The 20,195-nt window shown below is 41.8% G+C and overlaps 1 protein-coding gene across 6 annotated transcripts in view; it reads left to right on the top strand.

Moving 5' to 3' along the window:
- Positions 1–20,195, top strand: part of SNTG2 (syntrophin gamma 2) — a 329,718-nt gene that overhangs the window by 302,295 nt on the left and 7,228 nt on the right. For all 6 annotated transcript variants that reach the window (XM_056856441.1, XM_056856443.1, XM_056856445.1 and 3 more), the window contains 2 exons: positions 5,453–5,545; positions 12,636–12,746. In XM_056856441.1, the coding sequence (XP_056712419.1) occupies positions 5,453–5,545; positions 12,636–12,746 (204 nt within the window). The remainder of the gene's footprint in view (positions 1–5,452; positions 5,546–12,635; positions 12,747–20,195) is intronic.

Here is a 20,195-nt window from a genome sequence, read left to right as displayed (position 1 = left end):
GTAAAACTGACACTTGCTTTGGCATTAGTTGCAAAGAAATGGTGTAAAAATGGCTATAATATCTGTAACTCATATATGAGAGCAAAAAGGCACAAACCGAGAACACCAGGAACAAAAATGAGTGAAACAAAAAGCTCATGTAAAACACACACGAACAGAAAGTAGCAAAACAGCATATTTGCATATTCTTAGAATAAATTGTGCAATTGACGGAAATGGGACATGGTTGTTCACAAGGTGAGCCCATCACAAACATACTTGTGCTAGTGTTTTTGCATAAACCAAGCAGTCATATGAGACATGGGATATGAAAATCACACCTACGTTTCTGCGTGTGTTTCATATTCGTGTTCGGCTTAGACTGATGATACTTGGCAGGTTCTAACAATAGGAGTGGTACATTGTAGCTCTGACTTATTAACATTTCAGAGAAAAAATGGAAATAAGCATGCAGGATACATTTTCCAGTGTATTAATTTCAGCAAGATGCACAAAATCAACATGACTAAAGATCATAGAAGCTGAGTTTGAAATTGATTTACCCTCCATTGAAGCAGGCATACTTATAACACTGCCTTAATAGGTATATAGAAACCGACTATGAGGAATCAGATTATGGATCAACATCTCCTTTGGTTAACAACCGCTGTGAAAAACAAGAATCAGACTCAGTCAGTCTGTATCGGGTTCACACACTGGGGCTCTCAGGGAGGCATGATGCCTCCGAGAAGCACACATGGAAGGGTGGAGCAAACACAGGGAATCCTGGAGATAAGCCAGCTTCATTACTCTTCCATGTACCGGCTCTTCCCTGCATTGGCTGCATCCGTCTTCTGAATTTATCTAGAAAATTTCTAATTCCTTTCAGATATGGTGCATGCTCAGAGGGCCTTGCATTGGCTTTTTTCCCCCATCTGACATAGGTGCACAAGTAATCATGTATATTGAAGAGTGGGATTTTATTTTATTTTTAGTATACACTAGTGCACATTAATGAATACGTGAGCGTGAACAGCGAGGAGATGTGTGGTTGAACAAAAAAAGCTGCAGCAACTATACTGCACATTTAGCAATGTTACAGCATTTGGACATCTAGTCTGAAAACAATGGTGGATCACTAATTCACTGGTGACCAAAGCAGATAATTCAGAAACAGGGAATATGGAAATAAATTTGGAGGGACAGAATTTTGCAAGCATCCCCAGGGAGTCTGCAGGTATTTGGCCTTCATGCCTCAACACAAACCATTGTAAAGGTTGATGAGACAGGTGCTGGTACAGCTATGGACTCGGTCTGACTGATTGCTGCATTTGAAATATCTGAATTTTCCCCCAGGGCACCTTTGATAATGACCTTGGAAATGTTTTGCTTGGCTCACTTAGTACAAGTCATCTGAAGCCATTTGCTTTATATATAAGCACCTTTCTGTGGAAATCAGGTCTGGTCTGGAATTCATAGCTGGTCTGTCAAAGGTAGAATTTAGGTGAGATTGATGGCCATGCAGCACAGTGGTTGCAGCTGTTAATTAAGAGAGACTAACAGCATACTAAAAGTGTACAGACATTAACGGTCTAAATAGGTCTGTAACTCTTATTTGAATGTATACATCATAGCAGTTTGAAAGAAGGGAGTCTATATAATGTTATGCTTGTATCTAAAATAGAACTGGATTGGTGCCTGGTAAAAATTAGACTGCTGCATCGCTTTGCTTTTCAATTGGTAGGTCATTTCCTAAGGTTAACTCTGCTTGAACGGCATCTCCCCACCACCACCAAACCAGTTTTAAAGAAAGGGAGAGATGGAAAAAGGAAAATTAAAGACTAAGAGGAAAAGTGAAGAGCAGTACCAAGAGATGGTTCAATGTCATAAGTGGTTACTCTAAGAACATAAGAACCACATTGATGGATAAGAAAAACAATTCACCTCTATCAAGCATCTTGTTTAATATAGTGGCCAACCAGATGCCCCAGAAATCACACAAGTGAGGGCACTCAGGCCAAAGGCATGCTTTGCCATTGACCTCAGTAACTGGCATTCAGAGATATGCTGCTTCTGAAGATGCCATCATGGCTAACAGCCATCATGGCTAACAGCTATTGATGGATCTCCATGAATTTGTCAAAACTTTTTAAAGTGAGGCATCATCACAGCATACTGTAGGATTGAGTTAAAGTTGGTTTCATGGCTGAAAGGGTTAAAAGCAGCCGTCACAGATTGTTTGCTTTTAAGTTATGTCCTGACTTCTGAAATTTACCAGAGAATAAAAATCCTGTTCTGAAAACCTCCAGACTAACAAAGACTACAGTCCACAATAGCCATGCAGATTAGCTTTGGATTTCACAAATTAACAGATCACTTCGGGATACAATGGTTCCATTTTAACATACCACACCCTCGTTAGCACATTATCTTGATACTTACAGGACAATGATTAGCACATTACCTTTGATACTTTTTGCAGGGCAATGATTCAGCTCAACCCAACCCCTTTCTGACTATATATTACTCTTCCTACACACTTGACACAGAGACACTGTCCTTCAGTGTTACTCCTCTGAAGATGCCTGCCACAGCTGCTGGCTAAACGTCAGGAAAGAAAATACCAAGACCACGGTTACACAGCCCAGATAACCTACAAGAACCAATGAACTCTGACCGTGAAAGCCTTCAACAATATACTAGTAGTTTACTGATAGCGCCTGAAAATGTGTCAGCTTATTTGCATTTTGAATCAGCATCATGTCCATATATAGAAAATGGTCATATGTTAATGGAGCATTAATTCCTCAGCGAATTTAATCAAAGTCTCAAAAATGTGCAGTTTCAATAATTTTTTTTTAAGTGGAAAGAGAAAGAGAGAGAAACAGAGTTTTTGTGGGCCTTAAACATTTTCATCCAGACTTAAGATGGCAGCGAATTAACATTTTTAGTGGCAGGCAGGATAGCTGTGCTACATAATTAACTCCCCAATTGTAATTCAGACTGAAGTGACATCTCATTTAACAAGGCAGCAAAAAAAGGGGGGAAAATGATGCTAGATAAAAAGCGGATAAGTTTAAAAGGAAGCAGAGAGATAAAAAGATCAAGATTGTTATCAGAGTTATTACAAAATATGTAGCTCATGTAACTTGTTAGAAACAATCTGAGACTTTGTATCTGTATTTCTTTCTCAACCCCAGTTCAGTTACTTGTATAGATGGGGAAGTCTTTAGGCTCTTGGATACTGCAATGGTACATGCAAACAGACAGATTACTTTGTGGTTGTTTTGCATGGTAGTCCTAAGGCACTGGTTGTTCCTTCTTACAGCACAACTGCATTGGACAGCCCAGGCAAGCCAATCTCGTTAGATCTTGGAAGCTAAGCAGGGCCGGCCTTGGTTAGTATTTTGATGGGAGACCACCAAGAAGTCCAGGGTTTCTATGCAGAGGCAGACAATGGCAAACCACCTCTGAACAAATGTCTCTTGCCTTGAAGACCCTAGAGGGTCTCCATAATTTGGCTGCAACTTGATGGCAAAAAAATGCAATAGAGTGATGGTGCTTTTATTGTATCTTGTAAATCCCTGACTAGTTTTTTTTCCAGCTGTGTCTCCCAGATTGCCGCTTCCAGTTGAATTGAAAGCCATTACACAGATCACTTGATTCTTTACCATGTAGTCTTCTTTCCAAGGCAAACTTCAATGAAGTGGCTAGCCCAATTATTGTTGCCTCCTATCTCTTCTCCCCCCTCTTTCAATCATGCTGTTCATCTTCATGATATATTCCTTTTTACCTTGTCCCCTTTGTTTTAATGTTTTAATTCCACAAATACAGCAAGGCAACCAGACTATGGTTGCATTTAGTTGTCCAAATATTCTGTATGCTTAAAGCAGTTTCTTTCACAAAACATGGCTAAGATGGGCTCCGGAACTTCCTTGCGTGGGCTGGCTGCTGGCAAGGCCTCACATTGGTTCGGATCCTAAGTGGCACCAAGCAGAGTCAGGCTACAGGAAGACAGCTTCTCCCTTCCCCCTCTCAGTGCAGCATTCTTTGTCCCCCAAAACGTGCTCCTGTGGGCTAGTGGCCCAAAGCAGCAGTGGTGGCAGCCGGGGTGGGGGCAAATTGGGACTTTCTAGCAAAAGATGGGAAATTGGCAAAAATTGCCTCCAGTCCTCCACAAATAGGAAACCATTCCACCGGGGGAACTGCTGCTGCGCTGATGGTGCAACACTGTAGGATCTAAGCCAGCGCATGCTGTCCTCTTGCTACTGGTTGGTTACAATAAATAGGCTTTTTTAGCACCCACCAGCGAACCAAAGTTTGCTGGGCAGCCTTTGTTCAGACACCGGTGTGATCTCTGTACCGGTGCTAGTGCCACTTGCACCAGCTAAAGTGGCACCAATGCCAGCGCAGGGGCACTAACGCTGGGTGTGGGGAGCCATGGCAGCATGAGCCTCGGGTGCCGGCGCAGCCTCGCCGGCAGTATTTTCCCTGCAGAGGTTTGCGCCGGCATCAAAGAAGGTGTTCCCTGGGGTGGAACTGATGTTAGTCAGCTCCCTAAGCCCTTTGAGCCTGGGAACACCCATAGCCCCATGGAACTCAATGGAGAGTTCCATGGGGTTTTTCTGAAAAAAGTATCTTCTGCTTGCTGTGCTTGGCAGCAAGCTGCTCAGGAGGCAGCATGGCTGCAGCATCCCCAGCCCCCCCTTTATGATTGCGCTCTTAGTGTGTTAAGTTTGGGCATCCATTCTCCCACTTCTTGAAACTATGCTGCACGGTGTCCAACAATGTAAGAGGTTTCAATGTGGGATGTTTGTGAGAGAAAAAAATGTTTTGTTTCTGTGAACCTGGATGCTAGCAATCATACCCTCTTGAAATTATATCTGGAGGTAGTCTGTTTCATCAGTGGATGTGAGAATGAAGTCATGCCAGTTTACCAATGGATAGGCTGCAGGACTCATGGCAGCTGGAGAAAAGGTGGTGATGCTGTCATTCAATCAAAATTTTACTACGAATATAAGGTTAGACCCAGCACATAATCCCTGCTTTCACCAGAGCTCTTGTGCAAGCAGAAATGAAAGAAAAAGACCACAGCAGCCTCATGTTTTTTAATTTCATTTGTAATCCACGTTTGAAAGGTGGACTAAAATAGCATAAAATAAAATGGGAGACATATTTTCGGTTTTGCATTCTGATGTTTCCTACTATGTGATGAAGGGTTTCAGGTATTGCTTTGGATAAGTGCTAATCTTTTTTATTTTTGAGATGCTGATTTGGAAACATGTCTCATTCCTTTTAGTGGGGCCTACTGCCAGTTTAGCATGCCTAGAGTTACAACCCTTGTTGGGTTAAGTATGTGGCAATATAAATTAATGGCATTTGTTCTTCTTCATATTAGCTTGGAGACTGTCAATCAAACTAAAAATATGTTAACGATGCCCATACAATATATTTATTTTTTATTCTTTTCCAGTCTAAAACCTATATTTGTAGCTGGCAAGGAGAAAGCTTGTGTTTCACGGTGGACTTTGCTTTGGGATTCACTTGCTTTGACAATAAAACAAAGGTAAGAGGAAAAGAGAAAACAAAACCAGTGTGTCTTTTCTGGTATAAAATATTAATATGGTATTACTTTAGGAAGCTGAATGATTGCTACACATTTACTGGTAGCAGAAAACCTGGGATGACTCTAACCAAACACAGCTTAGAATTCACCAAAGGCTTCACATGAACACTCATGAAGCTGCCTTATACTGAATCAGAGCCTTGGTCCATCAAAGTCAGTATTGTCTACTCAGACTGGCAGCAGCTCTTCAGGGTCTCAGGTAGGGCTGTGCAAAAACAAATAAGTAATTTTGGGGTTCAGGTTTATTGGGCCCAATTTTTGGGGGTGGGGGAACCTGAAATCTGAATACCCATACCAGTAAATGTGGGCATTAGGCTTATTTTTGAATTTCCTGGAAAGATTTGGCTCGGGGGGTGTCATTTTTTGAGGTAGAGCCCCCAAATTCACAGCATAGCTTGAAGAGACTCTCCTTGCATGATCCCCAAAGTTTGGTTAAGATTGGGTCAGGGGGTCCAATTTTATGGAGTTTAGAAGGGGTCCCCCCACCTCCATAGAGAAAATTTTGTGAAGTTTGCAATGATTCTCTATGAGGGGGCGACCCATTCTGGACCCCATAAAATCAGACCCCTTGACCCAATCTTCACCAAACGTCAGGGGTTGTGGAAGGAGAGTCCCTTCAAGCTACCTCAAAAAATGCCCTCGGGACCTGAACCTCTTAGCAGCTTTTGAAACAAAATCCTTCAGACCTTGTTCATGTGCCTGAATGCTGTAATGGGCTACATGGGCTACAATTGTCTGATTTTGTGGCATCAGTTTCAAATAACATTGCTTAAGCCAAAAACCATACTCACACAATACTCTTCGTTAAGATTAATCGAAATAACACAAATGCATACATGCTTTGAATATTTTTTTTAATTTGCTTCGTTTATACCCCACTTTTCTTACCAATGGGGATCCAAAGAAGCTTACATTGTTCTTCCATTCTCCCTTTTATCCATTTTATCTCCAGAACTCTTCATTAGACTGGACATATCCAGCCTGATTAAAAGTTATGGAGAACAGAAAAGCTTGTAATGTTGTGTGATTTTTTTCAGTATTACATGGGTTTTGTTTTTCAATTTTGCTATGGATCAATGAGTTCTTTGTTGCTGTAGGAAACAGAATCTTTGGGGAAGTGTTTCCCCTACCTAAACACTGCCTTCCCCTGGTTCCACCCCCAAATCTCCAGGCATTTTCCAACCTGGAGTTGGAAACCCTAATTCTTGATCCCTCTGACTGACAACTTCACTCCTGTTTTTAAACTTGCATATTTGGACAAAGTAATCTACAAAACACTGTTGAATCAAAACCAGGGTTTCTTCAGTGAAATAAATGTCCTAAACCTGTATCAGTCAGGGTTCAAGGAAATAGTGTGAGGAGGGGAATACAGGGAAAAGTGAGGTGCCACCCCACAAGTCCTTGAGGGTTCCCTACCATGCAAGAGGCCCTGCAAGAGGCCCTTGTGTGTGCCTGGCACCACACAACTGGGCCACAGTTTTCCTAGGTCAAGGCTGCCATGGGGGGAGGGTGAGAGGGAAAGCTTAAGACAGAGTGGCAGATAAAGGTACATTGGCTGTTGGGTGTGAAGGAGATAGGATTGCCAATACCAAGTTAGGAAATTCTTAGAAATTTGGGAGATGGAGCCTGGAGAGAATGGGGTTTGAGGAGAGGAGGGACCTCAGAATGTTATAATGCCATACATTCCACCCTCCAAAGCAGCCATTTCCTCCAGGAGAACTAGGGTTGCCAACCTCCAGGTGGGGGATGACGATCACAGAATTGTAGCTGCTATCCGGATGACAGAAGTCAAGTCCCCTGGAGAAAATGGCTGCTTTGGAGCGTGGAGTCTATGGCATTATACCCTGCTGAGATCTCTTCCCTCCCCAAACCTTTCCCTCCCAAGGGTCCACCTTCAAATCTCCAGGAATTTCCCAGTCTGGAGCTGGCAACCGTAAGAAACTAATCTCTTTAGTTGGGAGATCTGTTGTGATTCCAGGAGATCTCCAGGCCCCACCTGGAAGTTATACCAAAAAATCAGCACGAGGGCTCTGCTTTTAAACATAAGATTATATTCACCAATTGCCAGTTGCAAGTTTCCCTTATTTAAGTAACACTATATACATTGAAATCAAAATAAACATTTAAACAAGATAATACAAAGTGTTCAGTCACACCATTCAATTTCAGAATCAGTTACTCAAGTGTAAGCTGTAAAAGAGTCCGTTACTCAAGTGTAAGCTGCTAGAGAGTCCAAATGAAATTCAAAAACAAACCAAGGTATAAATCATGCTGTGGCTGTCTTCTTGCAGCCAAAAGTCAAACCAAGGTGTAAATCACTCTGCGGCTGCCTTCCTGCAGCCAAAAGTCAGGGATTCTGTATGGCTTGTGAGCATCAAAGTTCAAAACAAAAAGTCATTCCGGAGTTCTCCCAGTCAAGAACACCACAAAATAGAACAACGTAAAGTCCAACTCAACGACACCCTAGGTTGGGTGCTCGTTTCGTGTGCTTCATCAGTAAGTTGGCTTTCCTTTTGGATATTTATCTGAATTCTTTGTGGGAAATTGGCCACGTTGTGTTATTCAGGTATGAAACCTCTGTAAAGAAAAAATACATTTATATTGCTTTTATACTACATTTCTTACTATACAATGGTGTTCAATAGTATAATTAATGCTGTAACACATTCTCATTGCTAAATTGTAACAATCCCACATTATACAATAATGTTGTTACTTTTAGCATTACATTGCATTACATAATTGTGTGGTCCCACACATTCCTTAATACATTGTTTGATGACCAAATAAGGTTCTGCCAGTGTGTTATGTTCTACACCTCATACAATTAAATAGCATTAGACAAGGGGACATGGTAAGTAACAGCTGCTGATGATTACTGTTTCATCTTAAAGGTATATCAGGCTAAAAAAATTTTTATTCATTGCATGGCTTTATAAAAAACAGGATAGATCAAATTCAGTGTTGAGATCTGTAGGCATCAATGTTTTGAACAGGTGTATAAAGTACATTTCCTTCCTGAGTAATATCTTTTTATATATCTTGAGAGGCAAAGGGTTTGGGAATATATTGCCAAATGACAAAGAAAAATAAATCAGTGTCAGAGTGACAGGGTTAGATCCATTGTTTACATTAAGTTATCTTAAACCCACCTGGAGGTTGGCAACCCTATACAGAGAAAAAGGAAGCCGAAAAAGGGGAGAGGCTATGGGGGCTTTCAGGAAAGGGAAAGAGGAAATAGTGGGGGAGGGGAAATGAGAAGCCTCCTGCAAGTTCCTTGCTGGTTCCTGCTTGTATGTAACCCTTTGAAGTATGTCAGGCAATTTACCCAGCACAAACAAGTATGTCATGAGTGGGATGCTAGAGATATTAAAAAATAGTTTTAAAAGACACCAAACATGTAAAATTAAGTTAGTTTTAAAAAACTAATGGAAACCTGGATGCATGTATCAAGTAAGACCTTTTCAAACAGATTAAATTAGATTTTAAAACTGCAAATTTGATTTAAGGGGAGAAGATTTACCTCATATCAAATTAGCCAATACACTTTTAGTCAGAGAGGATTATTACATCTACATTACTTTTGTCAATGTTTAATGACAGAACAGAATGCTTGATCGATAAATACTGCTCCAACTAAATCCATTTATTTTTTAAAAAAACAGTGAAGTGCTGAACCATAGCAATGAGCTCACATTGATTCTTTAACAGGAAGAGGAACACTTGAAACAAAATTGAGAAAATACTCTGCATTATGACAGTAAAGAAAAGAAAAGCAGTTACAGAGCAACTGTGAACTCACCTATAAAAAGAAGCTGCCAAGGTTAATGACTGATACCTGGGGCTACACAAATGCATGTTTATTGAGGCATTCATGGTTCTTATCCAAATAAAAATCTCCATCCCATGTCACTGAAGTGCTTTCACCCTCTAGAAAGGTTATGCTTGCCACCATTCTGGCTTTTGGCCCTCCTGGGCAGCAGGAGCTCAAAGATGTTCTAAATAACCATTTCCTATGAGAACTGTAGGGAGGCAAATGTTGCCCTGCCAGTTTACAGTACCATTTAAACCCACCCCATAGGCTTCTCTGGGTATTTATTTATATATTGAAAACTTATAAAGTATTACTTCACAGAAAGTCTACAAAGTCAAGAACAATAAAAACAGGGTTTTCCTTTCAGCACAGAACTGTTTATAAACAGGGATGAGCTGATTCTTCTATGCCATTCCATCTGTAATCCAGGATTTTCCTTCTGATGATTTTCTGTGCTGCTTCAATGAGCATATTTGAAAGGTTAAAGAGAGAATGCTCTCCCCTCATTGATCCATGCAGACCACAGACAAGGGGAGGGGGGATTTTAAGTCCAATGGGTATGCTTCCAGAACTCTGAGAACTGAGGAGCTTAGGAAAAGTGTACCCATGTATTTCAACATAAAACAACTACAACCCCCCTTCAAAAGTAGCAGAGTTTTTAAAAGAAAATTAACAATAGCTTTTTCAGCACATGAAGGGCTAATTTATGAGTTTCTATTTTGATTGTTTCTATGGTACAGAAGAACATAATTGTGAATCTCTGCTCAAAAAAGTTAATCAAGTCATGATGATTAATTAAAAACTGTTATTCCTAAATGAATGGCATGGGAAAATTCATTCTGGGTGCAGAGGGGCTCCTTGGTTTACAATAATATTCATTGGCATCTAAAGAAGAGAGAAAGGATCCTTTTATGCCCCACTGATTTTCAAAGGGTGGATTAAATTTGCCATAAAGAGAAGAATTTTAAATTTTAGGTAAACTAATCAAACCATTCACACCTAAGACACTATTCGACAGAGGGTGGAAGACATCGAGCACCAAGCAGACCTCTCCAGAGTCCCAAACTTTAAATGCCAGTCGAGCATTAAATACGTGGTTGCCCCAGCAGTTTATTTAACCAAACTAGAGTTTAATAATAGCAGAAGAGCATTTATCTTGGCAAGGTTCATGGCACTTCCTTCTGCCATGCTGGCACGGAGATTCAAAAAGATCCCATACTCAGAAAGATTATGTTTATGCTCGATGGGGGAGGTGGAAACTACGGAACACATCCTTCTGAGATGTCCATATTATAAAGAGAAAGAAAATCTGTGCTGAACAATATACAAACAATAAAGAAATCAGCATGATGGCTCCATCTGTAGTAAACTTCAAGGACCCTGCTTCAGGTGCCACTGTCATCTGAGGTGAGATGGGTTGCAAGCCAAGAGTGGGCCTTTTCAGTCATGGCACCAAAAAAGTGGAAGCTTCCCAAGAACATAAGAACATAAGAAAAGCCATGCTGAATCAGACGAAGGCCCATCAAGTCCTGCAGTCTGTTCACACAGTGGCCAACCAGGTGCCTCTAGGAAGCCCACGAGCAAGACGACTGCAGCAGCATCCTGCCTGTGTTCCACGGCACCTAATATAATAGGCATGCTCCTCTGATACTAGAGAGAATACGTGTGCATCATGACTAGTATCCATTTTGACTAGTAGCAAGCAGGGCCTTCCACCGGCGTCCCACTGGTGTAAAGGCCCGTGCCGGCATTCCGAGGGGCATTCCAGCATCCTAGGAGGCATTCCCGGGGCTTTCTAGGGGGAGAAGCTGCCATTAGGCAGCCTCTTGTGCCCTTTCAGCCCCAGACGCCAGTGCCAAGAATGGGGTTGCTGCACCTGGTTTTTTGTAGGCGCAGCCTCATTATTCTCTATGGGGCTTTTTGCCCCATTTTACATGAAGAAAGCCGGTTAAAGGCTTTTTTCGTGCTTTTGACATGCGGGGAACTTCTCAGGAGCTGCCGCAGCAACGCCTCCTCCCCGCCGTCCCAGCGTTGCCTAAAGCTCAGGAATGGGCTGATAATGTGTCTTTAACTGTTTGCTGCCTTGAGCACCCTAATAGGGTGGAAAGGTGGGGAAAATGTTTTAAATAAATAAATGTAAATAAACAGGGCCACCAAAATGGAGAAAGGCCAGCTGATGCTCCTCTCTGAAGGTCATTTTTCACAGTCAGCAAGCCAGCAAATTTCCAACAAGTGGTCTGTTTGCACGAGCATCGTATCGTTAGCTTTGCAAATTTGTGCTGGATTGCAACTTCTCTCCCATGAAGTGAAACATGGCAAATTGCATTGCCCCATTCACCTCCATACCTTTTAGCTCTACATTACCTAGAGCTGTAGGGCTGAAGTTATGTGTACCACTATTTACAGTTGAGGGTCCCATTTTATTCCAGACAGTCCAGAACTGTAGTGTGATAGAGGTACACAGTACTGCACTGTAAAAATCATCAACAGAGACTGCCATGAAGAACTGGGAAATGCCTTGCCTGCTGTTTGTTATAGAAACCCAGTATACCTATGGTCTCTCACTGTACACATATGATGTAAAGTACATGTAAGGCCCTACTTTGACTGCCCCAATCTACCCAGGCTGTGGTAAATGTACTCTGGAATTCCCATATTAAGGACGGCCTTTCATTACTGCCTTTAATGAAGGCCTTGTGATTTGAAGGATATTTTAGTTTGAGAGCACTGCTGGGGTGATTGCTATTATATAATATTAGCTATTTCTTAGCTACATTGTCACTGCAGAAACTTTCCAATTTCATCTGAATTCAATAAATAATGTTTTCTATATAATATTTGTGGGAAGAAATGCCATGTAATTTACCTAGCAATTATCTTAAGCACTTTTTGAACACAGAATTTCAGAACACTGAACAAGGGGGTATAACCCACACGGTAGAAGGAAATAAAAATGTGAGGTAAATAATATATAGATTTCCCTGGCAGTTCTATGTTTGGTGGAGGATAAGCAATTAAAGTAGTGTTTCTTGTTATTATTGTGGACAAGTGTCTACTCTTCTTTTATAACCACCCCAGTTCCTGAAAGAATAGCTATCCCCTGTTTCTGTTTATTGCATATTTTATTTCCCGACAAAATTGCTCAGTTTGTGTTTGTGTGCATATGGTTTAGGGCAGGTGAACATCAAATGTTAACTGTCTTCCATTTCTTTGAAGAATGTCCTCTGGAGATATAAATTTTCTCAGCTCAAAGGGTCGTCAGATGATGGGAAAACTCGAGTCAAGTTACTTTTTCAGAATACAGAAACCAGACAAATCGAAACAAAGGTGGGTAATGCATATTGTGGTGTTAAATGAAATTGAATTTATATCAAAGGAATCTAGATTTCTTCTTCACATTACAAGGGAATACAGAGTCTTCCATTATCTCTTTTGCGTTCTGTATAAGGTGGGTCACAAATAACTACCCTTTGTTGCATGTTGATTGATTATACTTGTGCTATGACAGTTGTTGTGCTGAGCTGAGATGCATGATAATTTGGAACTATAACTTTTTGAATGCGCTGGCATTTAGCAGACTGGTAAAAGGATTTTGAGTGCTGGGAACAACAAGCCATATTTTAAAATAAAATCATCTATGAGCTGTAGTCACAAAGTGCCAATTTTAAAATCCTTTTAAAAGACATATTCCCAACTTTCTCACAACATTCAAAGAAGCTAAAATTTATTCACCTACTTAAATATTTACTTACGGCTTTTCTCACCTCACTAAAATATAATACAGTCATGTATTCTATAATGTATAATACAATAATGCTCAATGGTCGAACTGAATTCTTAGGGTTGCCAACCTCCAGGTAGTAGCTGGAGATCTCCTGCTATTACAACTGGTTTCCAGTTGACAGAGATCAGTTCCCCTGGAGAAAATGGCCACTTTGGCAATTGGACTCTATGGTATTGAAGTCCCTCCCCTACCCAAACCCCGCCCTCCTCAGGCTCTGCCCCAAAAACCTCCCGCTGGTGGCATAGAGAGACCTGGCAGTTCTATGAATTCTAGAGGGTATAAGAACACAATGAAGCAGAGCAACCAAAAATAATTGAAGGGGTTGGTGTACAGTGAATATTGATGTTGTCTTATAAAACTGTCTTTATAAAACTGACCAGGCCCCCAAAAAATGTTGTCCAGGCTGCAAACCTAAATTCCAGACTTGTGCATCAGTTTTTTTTAAAGGCACTGTTTGCCGCAGATTCATCATTCTGCTTAGAATATTTGGGTAACGTTGTGGGATTTCCAGTGCTTTACTGACCTTCAGCAATTGTTAGGATCTGCTCTAAGCCTTCCAGATAAGTCACAAGAGAAGCAGCAACAAAATAACATCCAGTGTTTGTGTCCCTTTGACTATACCGCTCAATCTATTGTTTATCCTGTGTAGTTTTCATTTCCCCTTCTCCCTTTTTTTTTTTTTTTTTGCTGTTCAGCCAAAGGATTGCTCCTTTAACTTTTGCAAAACAGTTTGAAGGTTTTCCCATGTCACACAATAGCATAAAATATTTGTGCTTGTACAATGGTCTATGTAGATGTAGCTTTAAGATTGTGCCAGAAGAGCAAGATGAAAGATGATTGATTGGTTTGTGGGGCAGGCCAATACTAGCTTTCAAGGCCTATTTTGGATTCAGAGTCACTTCTAGGACACAGGAGAAAGTAAGGCTGATAACCTGAACATTTATTATTGATGCAGTTTGTTGTAGAGCAATGGCTGAGACTGTGACGGGAATGAAGGATTTGCAGGAAAATTAGATGGCACTGGATAAGGAAGTGTAGTCCATAATGAGAAACACAAAATGTTATCAAATAATATAAGACTCATTCCTCCTGAGTAGATAAGTGGTAAATGTCAAAAGCAGCCCAGTTTTTTTTAAAGTCAGCATTTGTTTGACAGCAAACAGCATGATTAAGTTTAGAAGCAAATTCTCTCAAAGTATTTCTGTTTGAACAGCCTCATTGTTTGCTGAAAATCCGCACTATAGTATTTAGTTTCATACCAATGGCTCTTGGGCAAAGTTACTACTGTCATAATTGTTTGGTTGTGTGATGTTTGCAATGCAGGGTTGAGCCTTTTTTCCCTGAAAACCCATTTTTCCCATTCTTAAGTTTCTGGTGATCTTCTGAATTGTGGCAGAGTAACGTTTGAAATGATAGCCAGCATGGTATATGAGAGCCAGTGTGGTGTAGTGGTTAAGGTGTTAAACTAGGACCTGGGAAACCCAAGTTCAAATCCCCGCTCGGCCATGGAAGCTTGCTGGGTGACCTTGGGCCAGTCACACACTCTCAGCCCTAACCCTGGCTAATTTTCAGATGGAGGCCTCCAATGAATATCAGGATCATTACATGGAGGCAGACAATAATAAACCACCATCAAAGGTCACTTGCCTTGAAAACCCTACAGGGTAGCCATAAGTCAGCTGTGACTTGATGGCAAAAAAAAGAAGAAGAAGAAAAAGGTTTGAAATTCCTGTGGTACTTCTGAAAGTGCCACCTTTTCATTTTCCCACCTATTTCTTGTGTGTTCCCTTTCTCCTTAATTTCCGCATTTTTTTAATCAACTGAAGATTTTTGATCTAATGGTATATCACAAAAGCTGGAATCATTTTAAAATATCCTGCAAGGTGGCACAAAACGTGGTGAGGTTTGAAATGGAAACAGGGATTTGCATATAATTCATAAATGAATGTAAATGCTGTTTAAAACTTCTGTTCCCGCATTGTTTTACATAAGTTGGCACATCAACAGAAAAAAGAGGGTTAATTTGTTTATTCGGTTTATACCCCGCCCTTTCCCAGCTAAGCCGGACTCAAGGTGGCTTACAACATAATGCAATAATCTATCTCTGTCTGTCTGTCTGTCTGTCTGTCTGTCTGTCTGTCTATCTATCTATCTATCTATCTATCTATCTATCTATCTATCTATCTATCTATCTATCTATCTATCTATCGTATAAATTTAAATCATACAGTTAAAACAATACAGTACAGTACAAGATGGCCCCTTAAACTACATCTTATCCTATACGGAGGAAATTTCAGAACTCCCAATATGGTGATGGTTTACCAAGGATGAAAATGAAAAAGTGAAAGTGTCCTCTATTTTAGGGGAAAGAATCTATCACAAACTTCATCTTTGTTACCTCTTCTCATAGGGATGAATAGATTACCTCATTATAATGCTCCATAATAATTATTTATATATATATACTCCATTACTTTCCCAGCAAGAAAGCATGATTCTTTGAATGCTGGAAATGAATTTCAGACATGAAGTACCCTGGCGGGGTGGGGTGGGAAGCACAATCACCCCCAGGACAATATAATATAATGCAACACACAATTTAAGACTACTTTTGTGAAGATTTATTGTTGTTGTTGTTTTAAAAAGTCTTCTTGGAATAATAGTGCTCTCGGATAACATAAACACAATGAGATTTTAAAATGTAAATCAAGTATTTGTCATAAATGGGGCTTTTTGGCCAAAAGTTCCTTTTTCCAAAACACTTTTCTTTCTTTTTTTTAGTTTTTGTTGTTGTTCTTGAAGGAGTTTGTTTCTTTAGTTTTTATACTGCAAAGAAGTGGTGTCAGGTTCCTGAAGGGAATAATTGGGGAAATGTGTGTTTTTCAGCACACCCAAAACGTTTTGAAGAGATTTTAATAAAGTCGCTTAAATTTCTATAGATTAAAAAAAGTTCTATTTCTTTTTAATGCATTCCTTCTAGACATACAACTCCCAAAGAAGTCCAGACTAGGGCTGTCAATTCGGTTCGTCCTGAACTGAAAAACAGCCGAATTTCCCCTGATTCGGCGGTTTTTAGTTCGGGATGAACCGAACTCAAAAATGGCGGGAAAACGGGGGAGCCGAATTCAGCGAGTTCGGGAGTTCACAAATAAATTCAGCAAATTCGGGGCGCAGCAGCATAACCGTCAGTAAGCAGCATTCTCCCCCGGGCAATCGGTGGCCAAGCTGGGTCTTCTTCTGGCCAATCAGTCAGGATTGAGTACCGGAAGAATCAGCTGCTGTGCGGCCCGACCGGGGAGAGAGAGAGAGAGAGAGAAATCCTCATGCGGGGGTGCGTGTGCACATTCGCTCCTTTCCGTGGCTGCAGGGGGTGCATTTTTTGGGGTAGAGACCCCAAAATTTCAACGGAGCTTCATACGAGCCTTCTTAAGAGACCCCCCAAGTTTTGTAAACATTGGGTCAGGGGGTCCTGAGATATGGGCTCCACCCCTTTTCCCTCCTCCCCTTTTCCATTTCCGTGGCTGCAGGGGGTGCTTTTTTGGGGGGTGCAGCCCCCAAACTTTCAGCATAGCTTCAGACGAGCCTTCTTAAGAGACCCCCCAAGTTTTGTAAAGATGGGTTTAGTGGGGGCAGAAATATGGGCTCCACCCCTTTTCCCTCCTCCCCTTTTCCATTTCCGTGGCTGCAGGGGGCGCTTTTTGGGGGGTGCAGCCCCCAAACATTCAGCATAGCTTCAGACGAGCCTTCTTAAGAGACCCCCCAAGTTTTTTAAACATTGGGTAAGGGGGTCCCGAGATATGGGCTTTCCCCTTTTCCCTATTGGGATGAATGGATCACCCCATCCTGTATGCAACTCCAGAGCGGCAAATCCCAGGCAAAACCTCCCATGCTTAAAAAGAATTGTATTGGATTACCCAGTCCTCCCAGCCCCTCCTGATGGAACAGAAAACAGCCACAGTAAGACCCCTTTGGGGGCTTTAATCTCAAATTCTTCTCCTGTGTGTCGGGGGGGAGCAGAGTCTGTGTGTGTGTGGGGAGGGAACAGTTTCTGTGGGTGGGGGAGGAACCAAAGGGGGCTTTCACCCATTCTGCCTGGGGTGTGTGTGCCCCCTCGAGTCTCTCTCTCCCTGATTTGAGGGGGGGCTTCATTTGTGTGTCCTCAGGTTTTCCCTCATTCATAAGATCGGTTAGGTCTATTTTGATGCTTGCTCAAAACTGGTTTTCAAATGGTAACTTAAAGAATGCATTTGCCTGGTCCCGACTCAAGTCCGATGCAAAACGGGAAATTCCACCCCCTCCTGCTCATTATGCATAGCTAGCTGCTTCTGTCCCTTTCCATGGTTTGCAAACTCCCAGGTGTCAGGTGTTGCTTTGCATGTTAGTGTTGCTTTGCAGTTGTGTTGCTTTGCAGTTGTGTTGCTTTGCAAACTTCTTCGCACCTGCCCTGCCCTTGCTCCCCGTTTGTCGGGGCTTGCTCAGCTGTTTGTCGGGGCTGGGAGCTTTGTGCGTGGGCGGCAAGCTCTGCTCAGAGATGCACATTAAGGGTGGGGGGACCCCTTTCGGGGCCCATATCTCAGCCCCCCCCGACCCAATCTTTACACAACTTGGGGGGTCTTGCAAGAAGGGTTTTTTGAAGCTCTGCTGAAAGTTTGGGACCTCTACCCCCAAAAATGCCCTCCCGGAGCCGCGGAAAGCCGCGCTTGTGTTTTTAATGGCTTTATTCGGCCAAATTTTTTCCCCAAACTTTGAATTCGCGCCGAATTGCAGGGACCCGAAGCGGGGGAGTTCGGACTTCGGCATATCCCAAATCCAGATGGGCCGAATTCGGCCGAATCCAAACTATACCAAAAAAAAATTTTCAACAGCCCTAGTCCAGACATTTCAAGTAATATAGAACCTGAAAACCTGGGTAGGGTTTTGTACTCCCATTCAGCTGTGGATAATTTTCAAGCAAACCTAACCTTTCTCCAGCTTTTAACAAGAAGTGACTTAAGTAACAAAACCAACAGCCCATTCCTGAGGGGGGGGGTGAATAACCTCAGGAGGCAGTGTGACCTCGCCGGTGGCGTACGTACGTGTAGTCTTGTGATTATGTGTACTTACGCCAGCGGGGAGGCCAGGGCCGCCGGCAGATGAGCGCTCCAGGGCCACCCCATGTCCCTCCACCAGAGCGGCCTCTCCGTGGCACTGGCCATGGCGTAGAGAGGCATGCCTGCGCAGGGGGGTGTTCCGGGGGCTGGACGAGGGGAGGAGCCACTGGCTAGGCAGCTCCCTAACCTGTTTCGGCCTGGTACGCTGGTGCCGGGAACTGCAGTAAAAGCCCCACTTGAAAGGGGAAAAGCCATGAAATTGTTTTTTTTCCTTCAACGGCGTAGGCAAAACGGCTTAGGAAGAGGTGCTGCTGCTTCTCTTCCCCGCCATTCCCCTGCGCCATGAGCTCAGGAATGGGCTGAAAGTGACCCAGGAGATCCATAATCAGGACAGCCCATAATGTGGGGTTGGGTTTGGTCTTGTTTGACTTATTAGCTAGTGCTGCCATGCAGCTGGCTTGAAGATCTGAGAAATAGGAGGGCAGGGACAGGAATGCTTAACCCTTTCATCCTATGTAGTTTTTCTATCTAATTTACTTCACTGAAAACTCCAGTTAGCTTGTGGAAAGGAAGGGGAAAGAAACAAGCATTGAATAATCTATATAAACCAGTTCATTTTGTTTTAAGCATTGTGGAGATTAGGGTTGCTTCCACATATCACTGAATATTGCTCTATCACAATTATTTGCAACTAAATTGTCCTGTCCACACAGGAAAGTTCCATTGTGAATGATTACTAATGGAACAATAGCAAAATATCAAATGATGTGAGGATCAGCCTACAAAAAGTTGTGAATATTTGTGAAAGTGACCATGGTTCCTTAGCGGAGCAGCTGAAACACTTCATTAGGAAGGGTGATGAGCTGGAAGAGTGAAATGGCCATTTAACTCACAGGGGAAGTTTATGGTGGGAACAAACAGAGCCAAGTCCCAGTAGCCCTACCAGTACCTCAGGGACCTCTTGACCCAGATCTTTCAATGGCAACAATGATCACTGTCAGTTCACCAGTTGCCTCCTTCTGCACTGTGGAAAGAAGTAATGGATAAGCCAACATACAGTTTTGGGGCTGCTGGTCCGATCTGAGTTAGGCACCATCTTGTTGGACCACAGCAGCTGCTCAGCTTGGCTTGCTCCTGGTCCACTTTAAATTCCAAGTCTGCCCCAGTATGCAGCCTCTTCTGTCTGCCTGTCTCTTGGGTGAGGTATCCTGGTCTGTCCTGCAGATGGTTCATTCGTCAGTTGACTACCTATTATTTAAATATTATCAAACATTCCGTTTGTTGGCTTGTAAAAAAAAATCTTTGTGAAGTTTATGAATGCCACTACCCCATTATTTATTCCATTGTCCACTCTATGCACAGCCCAGGATTAAGTTTCTTGATGGGCTACTAGTGGGTACAAACCTCCACTAAGAAAAGGAGAAAATCGTATTCTTGCTGTCTGACTCCATTGAGTATATATTTTTTTATTTTATTAAAAATTACAAATATACAATATTAAAAAAACTTTAAATAAATGAAACTCGACCAGTACTTATACATCAATGAGTATATTTTTCATAGAACATTATTGTTTGCTCTGGCAGCAAGAAAAATAGGAGCTAAGGTAGTTAGCTCTAGAGCAGAATCCCACAAATGATGTTATTTTGGGTTGTTCATATCAATGTTAATTCTACTAGATGTTATTTTTTGTACATGCCTCTTTTTTAACATTGTGCTACTTTGTTGATGATGTTTTGTGAAGGTCTATCACCACATACAAATAAATTCTACTACTGCTTTTTATTATTTTACTGTTTAGCTTTTTATTTCCTTATAATATCATTTATTAGCAAGTGAACGAGTGAGGGACGTTTGCCTTCCTTGCTCTGTGGTGGTCAGGAGCAAATCTAACAGTAC

This window comes from Euleptes europaea, chromosome 10 (genome assembly GCF_029931775.1).
Source record: "Euleptes europaea isolate rEulEur1 chromosome 10, rEulEur1.hap1, whole genome shotgun sequence".
Lineage (NCBI taxonomy): Eukaryota > Metazoa > Chordata > Lepidosauria > Squamata > Sphaerodactylidae > Euleptes > Euleptes europaea.
The sequence above is the reverse complement of the archived record's forward strand: the minus strand, read 5'-3'. Positions and strand labels throughout refer to the sequence as shown.